Source organism: Copadichromis virginalis, linkage group LG15 (assembly GCF_057382275.1).
Source record: "Copadichromis virginalis isolate Kocher_CV1m ecotype Utaka linkage group LG15, C_Virginalis_male_GT1.1, whole genome shotgun sequence".
Classification (NCBI taxonomy): Eukaryota; Metazoa; Chordata; class Actinopteri; order Cichliformes; family Cichlidae; genus Copadichromis; species Copadichromis virginalis.
Window position 1 is genome coordinate 16593785 of NC_140632.1, and position 17053 is coordinate 16610837.

At 42.5% G+C, this 17053-nt stretch overlaps 1 protein-coding gene across 3 annotated transcripts in view; it reads right to left on the reverse strand.

The window, feature by feature from the left end:
* Positions 1 to 334: 334 nt before the first annotated feature.
* The window catches only part of sipa1l1 (signal-induced proliferation-associated 1 like 1), a 96125-nt gene continuing 79406 nt past the window's right edge, over positions 335 to 17053 (reverse strand). For 2 of the 3 annotated variants that reach the window (XM_085432209.1, XM_085432208.1), the window contains exons 13-25: positions 16220 to 16395; positions 15652 to 15939; positions 15075 to 15224; positions 14294 to 14427; positions 12188 to 12285; positions 11579 to 12066; positions 9565 to 9756; positions 8608 to 8776; positions 7931 to 8165; positions 7413 to 7583; positions 7223 to 7334; positions 6853 to 6931; positions 335 to 4425 (exon numbers count right to left, since the gene is read on the reverse strand). In XM_085432209.1, coding sequence (XP_085288335.1) covers positions 4282 to 4425; positions 6853 to 6931; positions 7223 to 7334; positions 7413 to 7583; positions 7931 to 8165; positions 8608 to 8776; positions 9565 to 9756; positions 11579 to 12066; positions 12188 to 12285; positions 14294 to 14427; positions 15075 to 15224; positions 15652 to 15939; positions 16220 to 16395 — 2436 coding nt within the window. In that variant the 3' untranslated portion in view covers positions 335 to 4281. Of the gene's footprint in view, positions 4426 to 6852; positions 6932 to 7222; positions 7335 to 7412; positions 7584 to 7930; positions 8166 to 8607; positions 8777 to 9292; positions 9332 to 9564; positions 9757 to 11578; positions 12067 to 12187; positions 12286 to 14293; positions 14428 to 15074; positions 15225 to 15651; positions 15940 to 16219; positions 16396 to 17053 lie in introns of all 3 variants that reach the window. The other variant, XM_085432207.1, reaches the window with a different exon arrangement.

Genomic DNA, 17053 nt, shown 5'->3' on the forward strand with positions numbered 1-17053 from the left:
ACAGCTAGACTAGACCAATGATGTCAGCATCGAGTTTTAAAGTGTGGGGAAGTGAGTTAAAGAATAGACTAGCAGCCAAACACCCAGAAAAGCACAGGTCCATGATTACCCATCTTTACCGAAATTACACACAAGCTTCATATCTAAATGCACTGATTAGACATCTTTCACATGCAGGTGAACAGGTGTACCTAATAAAGTGGCATGAGTGTATGTGTGCTGACTAGAGTTCATTGTACTGTATGCTGTATGCATCAGTGTGGAAAATGATAACTGATAAATGCAAGTGAGGATATTTCAATATCTACGATACACAAATAAACTGACAGCACCACAAAATCGACACAGCATTTATTTATTTATTTATTTCAGAAACCTTAATACTGTGATCACTGCAAATGTCTTATTCATACCTTTACATTTTACAAAGACAATGGATCTGGGATGTAAACAGTATTTTCAATTGTTTAAAACGTATGGTCCTCTTAAAATAGTGTGCTTTGTTTCCAGTCAGAGCGGATCACCTCACCGTTTCCTCTGTTCTTCCAGCAGGAGCAAACAAAACAGATCAAGACTCAGCAGTGCAGGGCTGCGTCTCCGAGCTCTGGGAAACCTTCCTCCCCTGCTTCAATCACTGAAACCCAGCATCCCTACAGTTTACACAACGTACGACCTCCTCTCGTCTGATCAGTGATGCTTGAGGAATAAAGTTATAAAGCACCTGTTTGTCAGGAGCTGCACTGGCAGGGAAAACTACAGAGCAACATTCTAGACAAGGTTGCACAGGAATCCATCAATTCACCCTTTTTATATCCAAAACCTGTAAACACTATGCTTTTTTTCTTTAATGTAAAACACATTGTTGTGCAAAGAATCTCAAAAATAAGATATTGCAAAAAAAAAAAAAAGAAAAGAAAAAGAACATCTGAACATTCAAATTTGTGATATCCTTCAGTGAAGCAGCAAAAACAACGCTGAGGAGAGAAAACCCACGTTCACTGCAAGGTAACAAAGACGAGTGAAACCCCAGACCGGCTTACGTTTGTTTCTGACTTAGTATAAACTGAATCTAACATCCAAGTTGATGCACACTTTTAAAGATGCAAGCAAAACATCTGCACTGCACGTTCTGTCATTTGGCCATACTTCATTTAAAATACAAAAAAAAAAAAAAAATTAACCTTGACCACTTTCCTTTTACAATAAAACATAAACATTGCTTTTAGTTAATTTAATCATTTTAATCATTGATATAGTTTTGGACAGAAACCCAGTGTACATGGTATATAATTTACAGTCAACACTTTACGGATAGGGGCCCATTTGCGCCAAGAGGACTCACCTTTTTTCATTAATATTTCAAGGATTTCACATTAGTGGATGACTCGTTTTCACAACGGGCCAGCTTGAAAAACTTAAATTTAAAAAAAAGGGGAAAAAAGACCAAATCTGGTGTTGACCATCTACTGGTGTAACTGTCGTCCACGCAGACTGACGGGAGATTCCTAAAACAGAACCAAAACTTTTGCTAACAGTCCACTCGTGTCTCTGCGAAACTGCAGAGCTTAATAAGCATGTCGGTTATAGTAAACATCATATTTCTTTAGGCTCGTTTATATTCTCTTTACATTCAGACTGGGAGATCATTTGTGCTGTGCGCTGCAGGGCTTCTAATTGCATCAATGTGAGATGCAAATTTACTTGGGGCGAGTCAAAAACTTTAGCGCGGGGGGAATTAAGGCTTTCGCCAAGTTTAAATGGACACGCTTAGGCTTCGACCTAAACGCCCCTGTTGTCGTGTCAAACACCCAGCTGTGACTCTTGCTTGTGTTGTAAGCAGCTTTGTGATGTGGGGAAAGAAAAAAAAAACCTGTCTTCCGGCACACTTGTATTACAGGGGCCAGTGGCTCAAGTAATTGAATGCAAAGGCACACACGCAGACAGACTTCCACAAATACTCATCACTGTGTCGGGAGGCTGGCCTGACTGACTGAAGAGGAGAAATAAGCATTTGAGCAAATGAAAGGATGAAGCCTCTCAGCCGAGTCGACGACTGTGAGTGTGAACTCAAATTAAAATCGTATCTGGTGAGTGCGTGCGTGTTACTGTACCAGGTGTGCTTATCTTTCAGGATGAAGGAGAAGAGCCTTTCCCTTTTATCTGTTCCCCAGGTGCTGTTTCAAAGGCATGTCCCTGCTCTGCCTCGGAGTAAATGACCAAGATAAGTGACTGTAGGCACGGCTGGATTGACTGATGTACATTCACACGACAACAACACACACACACACACACACACACACACACACACACACACACACACACACAGGTACAGCTGATACTGTAGCCCCCTCCTAACAGAAAGCCACATATGCAATTTCTGTTGATTCCTCACATTCCTGACATAAACTGAACCTGAGGAAAACTATAAATGCTCTGCAGACACAACATCCACACACACTCACACACAGACACACACACCTTAGGTCTGCTCCTTTTTTTATCAAAAATACACCTGTGATTGTCTCTCAAGGCTGGCTTCTGATTATTCCTCCTGTCCTGTTTGTGTGGCCTCCACGGTTTGATGTCTGACTGATTGCGGAAGAGGCGTTAGAAAAATACAGAGTGACTGGCAGCACATTTACAAATCATGACATTTCCACTGGTCACCACTAGAGGGCACTGTAAGCAACACGACAGCAGGCTTGGGCACCACAAAATACAACAGAATACAGAATAAAAACCATACAAGTCAGGCTTTAGCCAGAATTAAGAAAGAAAGCCATTTAAATAATATAGCTAGTGACCGTTTGTCTTGAGGAACTAAACACTGATGTCAGTTGTACTATACGAATAGAACAACGTATTTATTGGATTATAATACAAGGAAATAAATAAACCTTGGGGAGGAAAAAACAACACTTTTCCATCTCATTAATGTCTCTGTCACTTTTAATCAGCAGCTGTCTCTGCAGACAGTGGGATGATGTTTAGAGTTCTCACTTTCCTTTTCCCCCCCTCACAGTTCAGTGGGAAAGGATAAAGGCTCTTGTGCAGCACAAATCGGCAGCCTTGTAAGCTCCAAATAATCTTTTCCCACTTTAAGCGTCTCTTAAGAGAGTCCTGACTTCTTCCTATTGCTTTTAAGACACATATAATTAGGAGGGACCAAAGCACTACGGATCAGTCCTGGGTTTTTTTTGTATTTTTTTGGTTTTTTGTTGTTTTTTTTTAAGTGGCATCGCTTGCCGATGGCTTTTAAATATCCCCCTCTGTCAGGATGTTGTAATCCAGATTTGACTGACACGAAAGAGAGAAAGTGAGATCGAGAGAGAGAGAGAGAAAGAAAAAGAGAAACTGTACAAATCCCTCCTGTGCTGAAGCAGAGCGACCTGTTTCCGTGTGGGTGGCTGCGGTCGAACAGCCAGAGCGACCGTCCGGTGGTTTGAGCCTTCGAGGGGAGGGCACGCAGGTGTGAACGAAGTGAAAACCTCTCACGTGTCCTCTGCTCTTGTGGTTTCAGATGATCGTTTCTGTATGTGTGTTTGCATGCGGTCGTTTGTGTTCCAGTAGCTGGACCGGCAGATTGATGGCGTACCCGTCTTGACTTTGCGGGACCATTTTTAAGAGACTTTCATTCAATCACCTTGGTGTCTCTGTAACGCCACCCCACCCATCCTGTGGCAGCTGAGATTTGGCATAAAGGACTCAAGTCCCCTTTTAGAGCAGCTGGGCATCATTTAAAAAGACTTGCTGGGAAAAAATATTTAAAAAAAACAAAAACAAGAATAAATGTCCTAAAAAGAGAAGCACATCCACGTGGAACAAAATCTACAGATAGGAGGCGGAGCTTCTCTGCGTGCACCGCTGGAACAACCGCAAGAGGCAAAGTCGACTTCTTTAGAAGGTGGAGGGTGTGAAGTGCTTTCTCCTTGTCGGCAATTTAAGAAAAGAGATTTTGTCACACGAGAGAAAGACAAATTCAACAGCTCTCATAGGTGAGAATGACACCCATTTTCTTGAGTGTCATCTTCCTAAGTTTAACAGAGGGTCTGCGAGGAGAGACCGAGACTGGTCGACGGCATTACCCACTGATGGCTGAAGCCAATGGAAGATGGTTGACGTATTCAGCATCAGGATAATTCAAGTCCAACAACAACAATCTCCTGTTTCCTCGTGAGTGTCGATCCTCCTCTGCCTCTTTATCCAGAGTGTGTGTGCGTGTGTGTGCGCTCATGTTTGCATTTGTGTGCATGTGTGTAGGTTAAAATGTTGAGGTGGGAGTCAGTTCATGTCGATGGTGTTGAAGACCCACTCGGTGAACTTCTTGAGCTTGGCAGCAGAGGTCTGGGACTCCTCCTGCAGTCTCTGGTTGTCCTCCCAGAGTCTCTTGATCTGAGCCTGAAGCCTCACCTTTTCTTCCCGCTCCTGCGGAAGGTGGAGAAAGGTGGGGTTAAATTACTCGTTTTCATTAACCCGTTATTAAGCAATTAACAGTGGACAAAGTTTTTCTTAAGCAATCAATTCAATCTCTGCTGTGTTTATGTAAACTAAATCTCGGGCCTGCAGACAGCGAGTCGCAGCTAGATAGAAGTTTGTGATTTTGTAAACAGATATTATCAGCTGACATTTTAAACCCGAAGACAGCACAACGAAATAAACTCCGAGTTGGGTGCATGAACATAAATATTGAGTCTCAGTCTAGGAAGGTAAAGAACACACTGAAGGAAACAATAAAACTGGAGCGAGCTGCTGTCAGTCAGCTGCAGTCGATTGCTGCTGGGGTGAGAGAGGTACGTATTAGCTTTCTTGGTGTCAAACTGATTTCCTGTCATGTTAAAAGTAAGAAATGTAGAAAAGCTTTGCAACATTTCACAAGACAGCTGAAAGTTTCCCAAGAATTGCGTTACACGTGAATCTCAAACCGCAGCAGTTTTCTGAGTGAAAACTTTTCCCCGTTACAAAAGGTCAGGCTCAAAGAGGGGATGGTGAGGGAGCTATAAGGTGATTCAACCACCTGACTCGTGGTTTCTAAAGCCTGAGTGGACTGTACCACTGGAGAAGGGGGTGATTAGTGATAGTCCATCCTTTTTCTTCACTGCTTTTCCAATTAAGCATGGTGGGAGGCTGGAGCAAGCTCTCATAGGGCAAAAGGTATCCTACCTTTTATCCTACCTATCCTAACAGGACTATCAGAGTTTGTCGCTTTTTGCTGTGATGTTTAAGTTAATATACTATATTCCATAAAGTCGAAAGTTACAGGACTATGATTTATTCATATCATCAATAACCTTACGGCTAATTTTAGGGGAAAAGCCATATTTTCAGCCTATGGGCAGAGGTGTCTTGTATTCTGCTGCTTCTTTGCTATTTGCTTACACTCTGGCGTTTGATGTATTTCACCATACTCGTAACTCTCAGCCGCTTCAACCTCACTACCAAACACGAAGCATTAAAAGTACAAATCATGACTTTATGGTTAGTATTTGGTGTGAATAAAGTTCTGACCTGTGTGGTGTGCAAAAACAGCAGTAACTGAAATATGGACATGAACTATGAAACACTGGACGAGTGAACAGGAAACATGGGAAACTTTTTCCAGGTGATTTAAACGTTATCATTTTAGTGGCCGCAGTGAAACTTGAGTCAGCAGTTAGCAACAACAATAAGCAGCAGAGTGGACCCAAGAGAACAATAGAAACGCTCAACTGCTGACTTTGTATATTCTTTTGAAAACAAAATATTTATTTACACCACCCGCTCCACGTTCCACTGTATACAAAGGCAACTGAAGTCTGTATCTTTCATTCACACTTCAAAAGAAGAGGGGAACCAAAAATGATTCTTTTAGCGCAGCACCGAGCAAAAGTTTGCACAGGACTCAATGCAGTCATGTGAAAAAACGAGTTTATCCTTACAGTAAGAGGATAATGTGTCACCAGGTGCTGCTAAATCTGATTGGCTGATCATCAGTTTGAGCATCTCTATAAATTCTTCTAGAAAAGCAGATTTTTGACAGTTTGCTGGGTTGGAGCGTTCAAACATTTCACTGATAAGACATCAGCAATGATCTTAGAGAAGCACTTCTTACTGCCCATCAATGCCATTTGCAAACAATTTGAAGACCGTCACTCGACAGTGAGAAAGATTATGCACAAATGCAAACATTCAAAACAGCTGCCAATCTTCCCAGAACTGAACGTCCCAGCAAATTCACCTCAAGGTCAGACCGAGTAACGCTCAGAGAAAAACCCTGGAGCTACAGGCCTCAATTAGCATGTTAAATGATAAAGTTCATGACAGCACAATTAGAAGAAGACTCAACATCTATGGCTGTTTGGAAGGGTTCCCAAATGAAAGCCTTCACTCCTGGAACAATGTCCTTTAGACAGATTAGAATAAAATGGGACATGTTGGGTAGGGCTGTTATAACGATATATATCGGATGACGATATAAAAACGTCTATCGTTTCATTTTACGCTATCGTTTGTTTCGTGGTGTCGCAAAATAATCTGTTTATGGCAATATTTTTTCACCGTTTTGATGGTCACTGTAGTGGCTATTTCTTAAAGTTCTCTCTTTCTCTTATATTTAATATAACCACACTACGGACGGACAAGCGCCTGTTTTTATGCGTTGTCGTTAGCAACAATGACGGTAACACCAAATGTTACATTTTTGTGATTTATATCGTTATCGGACGATAGAATTTTTATATCGGGATATGAGATTTTGGTCATATCGCACAGCCCTAATGTTGGGCCGCCTTCTTTCTTTCTTTTTTTTTTTTCCTCTTCTCGCAGGACTGTATATATTTATTCAAACTGTGCGTCATGTTTTAGGTTCCGTCTCACCTTCTTCAGGTCCTCCTGAAGCATCTTCACCATGGCCTCCAGCTTAGTCACTTTCCTCTCCAGCCCTATATGTCCCTCACTGCGGCAAGAAAAGAAAGTCAACATGAGTAAACACTGCATACATCTTTGAAGTGGAATTTTATTAGCAACAAACTCTTGTTTACCCTGTATATTCCAGTTCTACTGGATACTGAATTCAGTTAATAATCTTCATATGTACACACACCATCTGCTTCTTGTATTATCTGGTTAGACGTGAAACTTCTTTTTGTTGCACTGATAGTTAATCAATTTCATTTTAAAAAGTCTAATTGCACATATCTTCCATGTGAACATTTAACACAGACTACAGCGTGTGTGTTGTGTGTACCTAGACGAGGGCCGTGACAGTGGAACAGGCTTCAGCTCTATGTGAGACTGCTGTGGACTGGAGGTGCCGCTGCTCCGGTGGTTTGAGTCACCAAAAACAAAACTTCTCTGGACTAAAAGAAGACAGAAACGTGAGGGCAAAGAATACCAAGCGTTTGCTTTAACTACTAGTAAAAGCAGGAGAACTATACCATAATGTGTGTTTCGCTCATTCTCAAAGGTATTGGCCACGTCCACCAGGTGTGTCCATTCGAGGGGACTGTCTCTGTCTGAAGAGGGGAGGGGCATGAGCTCCTGAGGGAGAGGTCCACGATGACGCTCCACCAAATCCACCAATGATGTGTCAGATGCCGAAAGGTCACCTGTTAAATTAAGTTTTGAAAAGTGATTTTTCCACACTTGAGCATTTTTATTGAAAAGAGGGGACAGCAGGAAAAAAATAAAATAATTTAGGTTTAGCCTTTGCTGTCATTTTCACATAATATTAAGAGATATGGTAACCAAATATGTCCTTGGCAAATATAAGCACCTCTTAGTTCTGCAGAAAACATAATGAGCTGCGTTGCATTTATTCAAAGCACCCTTATTTACCTGCTAATTATTTTCTAATGCATTTGGTTATTTCCCATTGAATAACAGTAACAACTATCAGCAACAAATTATGTCTTCAGTATATAAAGCGAGCTGCCAGCCTTCTACTCAAGCTTACCATGCAGTTTGACTCCCAGCTTATAGGAAGGCCGTCTAAGGGGCACGCCACGAGTGGTGGGCGAACGTGGAAGGGTGGAGCAGCTGAAGAGAACGTCAGCGGCGAGAGCCGGTTCAGGAATGGTGTCGCTCAGGGAGGGAAGGCGCTGGCCACGATAAATGCTCTCATCTGATAGAGTGCGATGGAGCGAGCGACGGCGGCTGAGAGGCTGCTCTGGCGGCGACTTCTGGCTATGCTGCGCAGGGTGAAAGTGAGCAGGTGTTACTTTAATGATCACATTTACTACTGCACAGAGTCTGCTCTGACACCTGTGTGAGACCAGGGGCTGCAGTGCTGCTCTACATCAGCTACAGCCTCTCTCCTGTTTGATCTGCTGCCAAAAAACATTCGCCACACATCAAATACATTTTTTTCCCCCAACGATGTGCAGGTGAATGACCTATTCTAGCTACAAGCAGACGAGCATTAACACCCGATTTTTATGTTTGATATTTGACCTTTGCTTTTACAATTGTACCACTGCCTGCGAAAAGCTGAAGTAGCTGCGAAGGTGGACGGAACAAGCAAAGACTGCAAATTGAGCTTTCCAAGTGAATTCACTCCACTCACCTGACAAATTCTCTGAAAGCTGTCCAAACTTTTATAGTAGCTGCTTTTGGTCTTAATGGCAGACGTACCTTTTCTTTATGTTTTCGTGGTGGCGGGGGACTGTCTGGAGCACTGTGCCTCTTCACATCTTCCTCCATTGTAGACTTTGCATGAGTCTGCGGCGAGTGCATGTCTCTCAGAGATGGCCTGGCTGCCGGGGTTGGAACCACGTCTACTCCACTTTCTCCTGGAGATTTCCTAAGACACAAACACACACGCGCACACACACACACACAGTCAGTAAAAAGGCGGTTGTGAGAAAATTATGTTGCACTGATAATGTTTTATATAATGACACAGAAAATAAAGATATGTAGCCTTTCAATGGGAAAAAAAAAAAAATCACATTCAGGGTCTGCATTATAGCATTTAATGCAATACTCTCTTGAGCCACAAGGGGGTAATCAAGTAGCACACATGATATTACATGAAACCCATTAATGTAAAAATTGTAGTACTAGTTGTAGTAGGATTAAAAGCAGTCTGCCAAATGAAAGCACTGCTATAAATCAGAGGAAAGTTCAATTTGAAACGATGAGTATAAATGCAGTAATGCAGGGGGAAAAAAGACAGCCACAGTGGCAACGTTAGGCATCATTCTTTAGACACTAATGTGGCTGGGAATAAAGTGAGTTTTAATGCACTGTACTATGCCCAATGAACCATCTGAAGGATTTGCCAAATTTAGAAAAATCTGACCGGAACATCTTTCACCTGTTAATTTGTTCTGTTTCTTCATTATTAACCAACAGCCTGAAAAAAAAAAATCACCAGGATCAATAACTTCTTGTGAAAGTTAACACTGAGCTGGCACAAAAAAATCCAACTCTTTTACAGAGGCATTTAAAGCTCAAAAACCTCTAGAGGAATTATTGATAACATATAACTTTAATAATTTATGTAACTTTTCACACCTCAAATACACAGTTTGAATAACAATTCAAGACTTTTGTTTTCTACTTTCTGTATAGTCCTTTCATCCTTACTTGCGCGTGTCTCCAAAGTCGACAGAATTGATGGTGGAGCCGGGCTTCCTCCAACCAATCAGGTACTTGGACTGAGCTCCTTGGCGTGGGTAGAAGCTCTTGGGCCCAGGGGACACCGAGGACTGAGATGAAGGGGAGGTTGCCGAAGAGGACGACTCCTCTCTGGGAGAGCTGTGGCCCGAGTGGCGAGCACTGATGGACAGAGGAAACAAACAGGATGTGGAAATAGTAATGAAACATATGTACACAAGTTGCATCATAATCCTCACTAAAAAAACAACAACAACAAAAATACATCTTAAAGCAAAGACAGGCTTTTTCTTTTAAACCCAGATCTGTGCATTATTTAGGCAAGAATCTTAATGTTTTTACGTTTTAAGAAGTCAAGCTTGGTCTTAGGTCAAGCAGTAATACAAAATTCAGCAGTGAGACATCTTTTATCAAGGAATTTTGAGGTAGGGCATATATTATTCAGTTATAAATGGAAAACTATATGAAAGTATCACCTGCTGTCAAGCCAATCTTGGCAAGCTCATTCTGCCCCCCCTTTTCTTTTGCCCTCCATCACTGTGACAGAATACAAATGTAGTTTTAATGCTGGACACATGACACCGAGGTCATGAGGTGTAACTATCATTACTGGTGATTTAAGACTCTTCAAATGAGAAGAGCAGGTCACTGGAGTTCCTTCAGATCTTTGGCATGTGTAGAGGGAGTTAAAATTACTCTTTAAGGTTGGCTTCACGCTTAAAAACGTGTCTGTGGATGCAGTTTGCAGTATAAAAGTACTTGAGAGTGTTAGTTGAGGGTAAAAAAGGTTCTAGGTTTGAACCAGTCTAAAGTTGCTTATCAGGTTAACTGGTAAACCACCAAAAACGATCCGGTGGTTGAAATTCTGTAGTTAATCAGCTGATTCCTAAGATGGAAATTGGCAAACAGAGGGACTAACACACAAACTTCAGTGCTTGTATCACATTTAAAATATTATTTCTGTTATCTCATGCACTACAATGACTGCAGCAATCAGGCAAATACTGAGATAATAAATTATGAAATGGATGAGGCCAGATCTCAATGCATAACTGAAGCTCGATTAGTTATAGCTGTGAGATGAAACATATTTTGAATGAACCAATTTATGTTATTCATTGTCAATCAATGTTAAACCACTTGAGTTTTTTTTAGTGTATTGTGGCTAAGGGATCAGTTGCTTATCCTATCAAGGTAAGAGTGACAGGACAAAAGTGGTAAAGCTAAGTGAGCTGCACAAATACAGTTAATGCAGGTTTAATCAGGTAGATTTATATTTACTCAGTCTATTCATTACATCACTTCTGCTTTCCCAGGCTGTCAAACTCAATTGTGTCGTTGTCACTCTGACCCAATCATTTTCTTCTGAATTATCATTTCACGCTCTCATTCATCAAACCCACCTCCTAAACATTTCAGATCAGAGATCATCACCTAAATCTCCAAATGCTTCATCACCACCACCACCAGCATCTGACTCCAGGGGAGGGTTTGGGTCTACTTCCTACCATTGTTGGACTTTGCTGTCAAACTCTCTACTTTAATAGATTTAATTCAGGTCTTTCAAACAATTGCTTCTTAGTGAAATGTGTTTATTTGAAAACAGTATGATGATGCATTCGCCATCTGCTTCTAGAAGCAGTTTACCTCAACCTCAGGTATGATCATGTCATCACGTTACGTTCTAGGTGCAATTCTTAGGCTTCAAGGTGAGAAACAACAAATGGATTACAGTGTTTGTGGTCATTAGCTGTATGCAATTGAATCAAAAGTGGGATCTCTTCTCAAATCTGTTTTTCTTCAGTGTTTTACAAAAGCTTTAACCATCCAGCGTTTTCTAAGAAGAAGCTAAAACATTTTTCTTCTGTCAGGAGTCTTAATCATATCACAACATTTTTCTGGAAACTTCCACCCTTAAGCCTGCACTCCCTGCCTTAGAGGACAAGTTTAATAGTGAAGCTTTAGGTTTTACACCCACACCCACCTGGAGTGAGATCCAGTGTCACTCAGGCTGTAGGTGCTGCTGTCTCTAACAAGGAGGTGAGTAGGTGGACTTCGACCTGTTCCATCCATGCTTCTCTCTCCTGGAGGGCCAGGGGACTCGGCAGCAGCAGGCGACCTCTCGAGCATCCTGCGGCCTCCCTCGGTTGGACTGTGCCATGGGGACGCTGACCTCTCCCTGCTGTCTCTGCCTCCACTGGGAGCCAGCAGCGAGGTGGTGCTGCCATGGTGAGTGTGGGGGTGGGCGTGGTGAGAGGCTCCAAAAGAGCCGCTGTCGATGCCGCTGTCGGCCGAGGCGCCCTGGAGGTAACCACCTCCTCCCAGGCCATTGGGTTCTGGGTCACCCTGGTCACCACTGGAGCCCCCACCAGTCCCCATATCATACCATTTGTCGCTGTCGCTGTGGCCCCCACTGGAAGTAGTGCTGGATAGTGTGTTACTACTGGAGTGACCAGAGTAAGGGCCATCTGACTGCATAACGACAGATAATAGGGATGAGTACAGGGAAAACGATAAAATATTCTGGTTATACAAAAAAGCCTAAATGTTCATGTTACATCACCATCATGTCAAAAACCATGTAAAGCCTGACCTGGCTGCCCTTCTTCGGGGACAGGTGGATGACTTGCTCTTGCCTCTGGATACGAGGAGCTCCCGAGTATCCTTGACCAGACTTCGAGACTGGCGCCTCTGCAATAAATAGACCATTACACACAGCTGGGGTTGGTGACAAACACATGAGAGCACACCCTGTGGCACAAACATCGTTGATGAATACACACAGAAGTTATGTTCATTTGCATATATTTTACTACTACAGCAGTTGCGCTTCCGAGAGGTTCACACGGATTTTATTTTGCTTTTGCCATGTCCATGAACAAAAACCCACATCACTTGTCAGCAAAAGCCAAGCACATCAAACACAAATTTGTCCCCAGATGGTCCCTGCTGGCTTTGTTTGTTCTGGGCAAGCTGTGCCGCGTGAGAAAACGTGTGTATGTGTCCCGTAGCAAAACTTGGGGTATAATTGGGACTATTGTATAATCCTGTGGATGTTATGCAACAAGACCTACAGAGAAGGCTGCTAATGACCACAGCATCATGACAGAGGGAGTAAAGAGAGATATCATAACATCTGCTGGAATGAATCTAGAAATGTAGATTCAGTCGCACAAAAATCTGCAAAGTTGCACCACAGCCCACGGGGCTCTCCACTAATAAAGGATGTAAGCACGTGTGCATGCCTGCTTTTCAGGAGTGCACGTGTTTATATACAAGCATATGTGGGTATTTGTGTATTGTTTACTTTCTGAAGAGTTACCCTTTTAAGCTAAATGAAAAGTCATGACAAATGGCAATTTCTCCATGAATTAACCATGTAATTACTCTAGCTTCAAAAGGGCTTTCCACCAAAGGGTAAGCATATGTCCTGTTTGTGTGTGTGCATAACAAAAAAAAGTATGTATTCTGCCCGCTGCGTGACTCGTGTTATTTCTGGACATAACATGACCACATAATCGTTGCTGAAGACTGGCAGGTCAAAGGGTGAAAATGGAAGGAAGAGGAAAAGGACAGATCTCTAAACCACAGAGAGAGCAGACTGTACAGTGCAGGGCCAGACACTTGGCTGACTCTGGCTGCACTGGACCAGTTTACATTGTTCCACCCTGACCAGTAACGACATAAGTGCTATGAACAACCACAAAATGAAAGACTAAAGCCTTTAACTGTGATTGTGGCGGTCAGGAACAGGTTGAGAACATGACTGAAACTAGGCTGGTCAACAATCAACGAAAGCAACATCCTGCTGGGAATCAAAGGAGCAGCGGGGGGGGGGGGGTGGAAGCCTTTGTGGGATTCGGAGCTTTAATAAAAGAAAGGTCCCAAAAACAGTGCATGGGAGAATACTTTCAATTAAATGAGAGGGAATGTACAACATAATAAAAAGAAGTTTGAATGAGAGGCAAAAACAAGCAGCAGTGGAGAATGAGGAACAGACTGAAGGGAGGGAGGGAAGGAAAGGCGCACAGTGACTAGGGTGGCCAACTGTGTTGACAGGAAAGAAAGGAATTTCTCCCTTTTCTCTTCTTATTAAGTCGTATAGAACAGAAAGGAAAATGACAAACAAAAAGCCACTTATTGCACCCAATGTCACCGTTTGAACACCTTTCTGATCCCTATTCAATAATTCTCCCCTTCCTTCGCCATTTGTCTCATTATGTTTCCACCATTTTGTTTGCAGAGACATTAAGACCTTCTCAGTGAAGGCAATATAATTCACAGCTTGCAGAGGCGAAGGAGGTGGAAGAGGAGTGGAGTGTGGGGGGAGTGGAAGGGAAGCGCTGTGGCTGCTGTCAGAGTTTTTATCTCTATGAAAAAGCTGCTGCTGCAAAGAAGAAGAAAAAATGTCACCGGCAGACGAGGTAGATGAGGAGGCGCACACACACAAACACCACTCACACACTCTTCAAGATACCTGTCATTTCAAAGAAATTTACCACCACAGATAAATATGGATGATTTCTTTCCAGTGCTGTCTCCTCCTCCGCCCTCAAAACTGAAAAGCCAACTGCCCTGATGTCTATAAAAACACGTCCACAGGCTCACATTTATGCTGCGTTTTATGTTTACACTACTGATAGTATTAAAATACGCCACAATTTGCCAAGACTTTACAGCACACTTAATCCCAACATACCTGTTGACCCGCGTTCGGCTCCTCCCCCTTCATCCATCCTGGACCAACTGGAAGAGGACTTTCCACCTGACCCACTCTCTCCAGCCACCTCTCGTCTCTCCCCAGACATCGGAGAGTGGCGATTGCTTGCAAATCTAGGAAACGAGTGCACATGCACCAAATTAAACCCCCCTTTTTAAAGTTACTTAACTGTGTTTTTACTGATTAAAAAGGAATGATAGAAAAACAGAGTTTGAAACAGAATACATTTTCCTACAGGCTGCAGTGGTTGGGGGGGGGGGGGGGGGGGGGGGGGGCTGTCGAGAGCATTAACAGAGACAAAGACCTAAATGCTAGCATCTCACTCTCCTACAGTAATGCCATATGCTGTTACGGTTGTAAAAAGATTGTACTTCAAGCCAACTTTTTTGTATATAGCAAAAAATATATACACACATATATAAAAAATTTAAATAATTTATGTCACAACGATGCATAAATACATAAATCAGCTTCTTAAATGTAAATGCGTCTTAAACGTCTGTTTAAAACGGTATATCAACCTGTTGCTTTTTGTTGGTTTAAGACATATTTTATGACATCTACAGAAGAGAAGCGATAAATACCTGACCATATGTCAGAGTACACAGAGCGCAGTGGACTTTCTATCATTGATGAATGAAATCACAAATCCCTAAAGGCAGCATAAAACTTTGTAGTGAGAAGAAACTGGGGGTTTTTGTACATAAAATATGCAGTCACTATCCATAAATCGCATCCATAACCACATATTCTTCCTTACTGCTCAGGCATGGACTTCTGTCTCCAGTGAGCAGAGCTCCCAGAGGCGTCGCTGGAACAGGACAGGTTGCTGGGAGAGCTGCGGTTATGAGGGGAACGGCCTAGCGCCAAAGATGAGGCCAGGCTATAGCTCTCACTGCCTGGAGACATCCTGGTGTAGGACAGAGAAACAGTAAGAATTTATCCGCTCATGAAAACATGAAGGTTTTTGTTTTTTTAAGCCAAAAGACTATAAAAGTTCAATTTTCAAAGTTCAGGAAAATTTCGATGGATTTTATTTTGTCCCAAACAATCAATATGGGGGGGGAAAAAAGTCTACTTCTGAAGCGCAGAAGCGCTCATTATACGTAAAAATGTTTTATTTTCAGCAAAGGTTAAAAAAATAAATAAATAAATAAAACCTATTACCCAGGAAAATATGGACTGTAATACAACTGATCAGTTAAACAGCTGGAGGATTCTGGCTTTCGCAGCACATATTTTCCAGTTTGCTCTCTCTTTAGCAAACCTTTCCCAGTCTCCTTCAACATAATACAGTTTTTCAATCATACATACTTAAAGAGCCAACAAGCTCTAACCTCTTGGTGTCTAGAGGTCGTCCATCGCTGCTAACGCTCCGCGGGATGACACCACCCCTCTCCAGCCTCTCGGCTGACAGCGTCTTTCCCACTGAGCTACCGAGGCTGATGGCTCGGTTGGGTGTGTGGGGCTGTGGCGAGGCAGTCAGAGATTGCTGAGGGCTGCTTGATGTCCTCTGCCACTTGTTATTGTTGCTGCGGAAGGGGAATTTGTACTCAAAGGAACCGCTGTCGCTGCTGCTGCCCTTGTACTCTGACACAGGCACCCGATAGAGCTCTGAACAGCCCCTGTGGAGGGAAAGAAAAGAAGTTTAGTTCACATGTGTCTGTGTGGAAGAAGGGCTTGCATATTGCATAACCCATATTGAAAAGGGTTGGCATAACATTCAGGACTTAGGACAACAATATTGGTCACCTCTGGCTCCAAAGACACAAAATTTGAGGGCCAAAACACCAAACTCAAGGTTTCAAGTTTGGACACAAACCAACATGTGACATCAAAGTGGCTACATGCAACTTCTATGAAAAGTCTATGACACACACATAATTTTCTTTCTTTTCCACTTACCTGCGTGGAGTGGCGTCATCATGTGGCGGGATGATAACAACGCGCACTGTCACCGAAGTCCGCAAGAGGTCAATCATCTGCTCGTGGGTCAGAGTTGCAACAGCAACCTTGCAGATTTCCACCAAACGACTTCCCTGCCGCAGTCCTGCCTGCCAAGCGTAGCCGTATGGCTCCACCTAAAAATAAAGTTACAAAAAGTAAAAATGCCAGAATATTTTCTTCATCTTCAGTAATCCCTGATTTTGACCTCCTGCAGGGGAATCTTTGCAGATCCTTTGATATTGTTGCCCGCATTTATGCCTGTGTGCTCATGTCTCAGTGTTTTATATGCAGCCTTAGCTGACAGAAAAGAAAAATAGAATGCTGGGATTTTTTTCCTTTTGTGGGTACCCACTTTTTTTCTCTCTCTCTTGCACACTCCCTCATATCCATCCCAATAGTTTCAGCAATCTCATTCCAGGAAATTGCTGTTATTTCTGAATCATTATATTGATGCTATGATTATGAGGTGATGATTGCTATTATTTCACTCATAAAACAAAAACTGCATCGGAGAAGTAAGCAGAAATGCACAAGAGGAATCGATGATGCTGAACAGGCCAGTCACAGTAGTTGTGGGCTGTATCAATTCCATGTGTAGTTAGATTTTTGGGGAGGTGCACGTCGGGTTACACAGTATATTACAGCGTATATATCACGCTAAAGAATTTATTTTTTAAATAAAGCATAAAAACTGAACAACTTGGTGTTTCATACTGCTGGACAAGCACATCTGTGTGCATTAAACTATTAAATTATACAACATCGCTTTGGTAAAATACTCATTGTCACTAA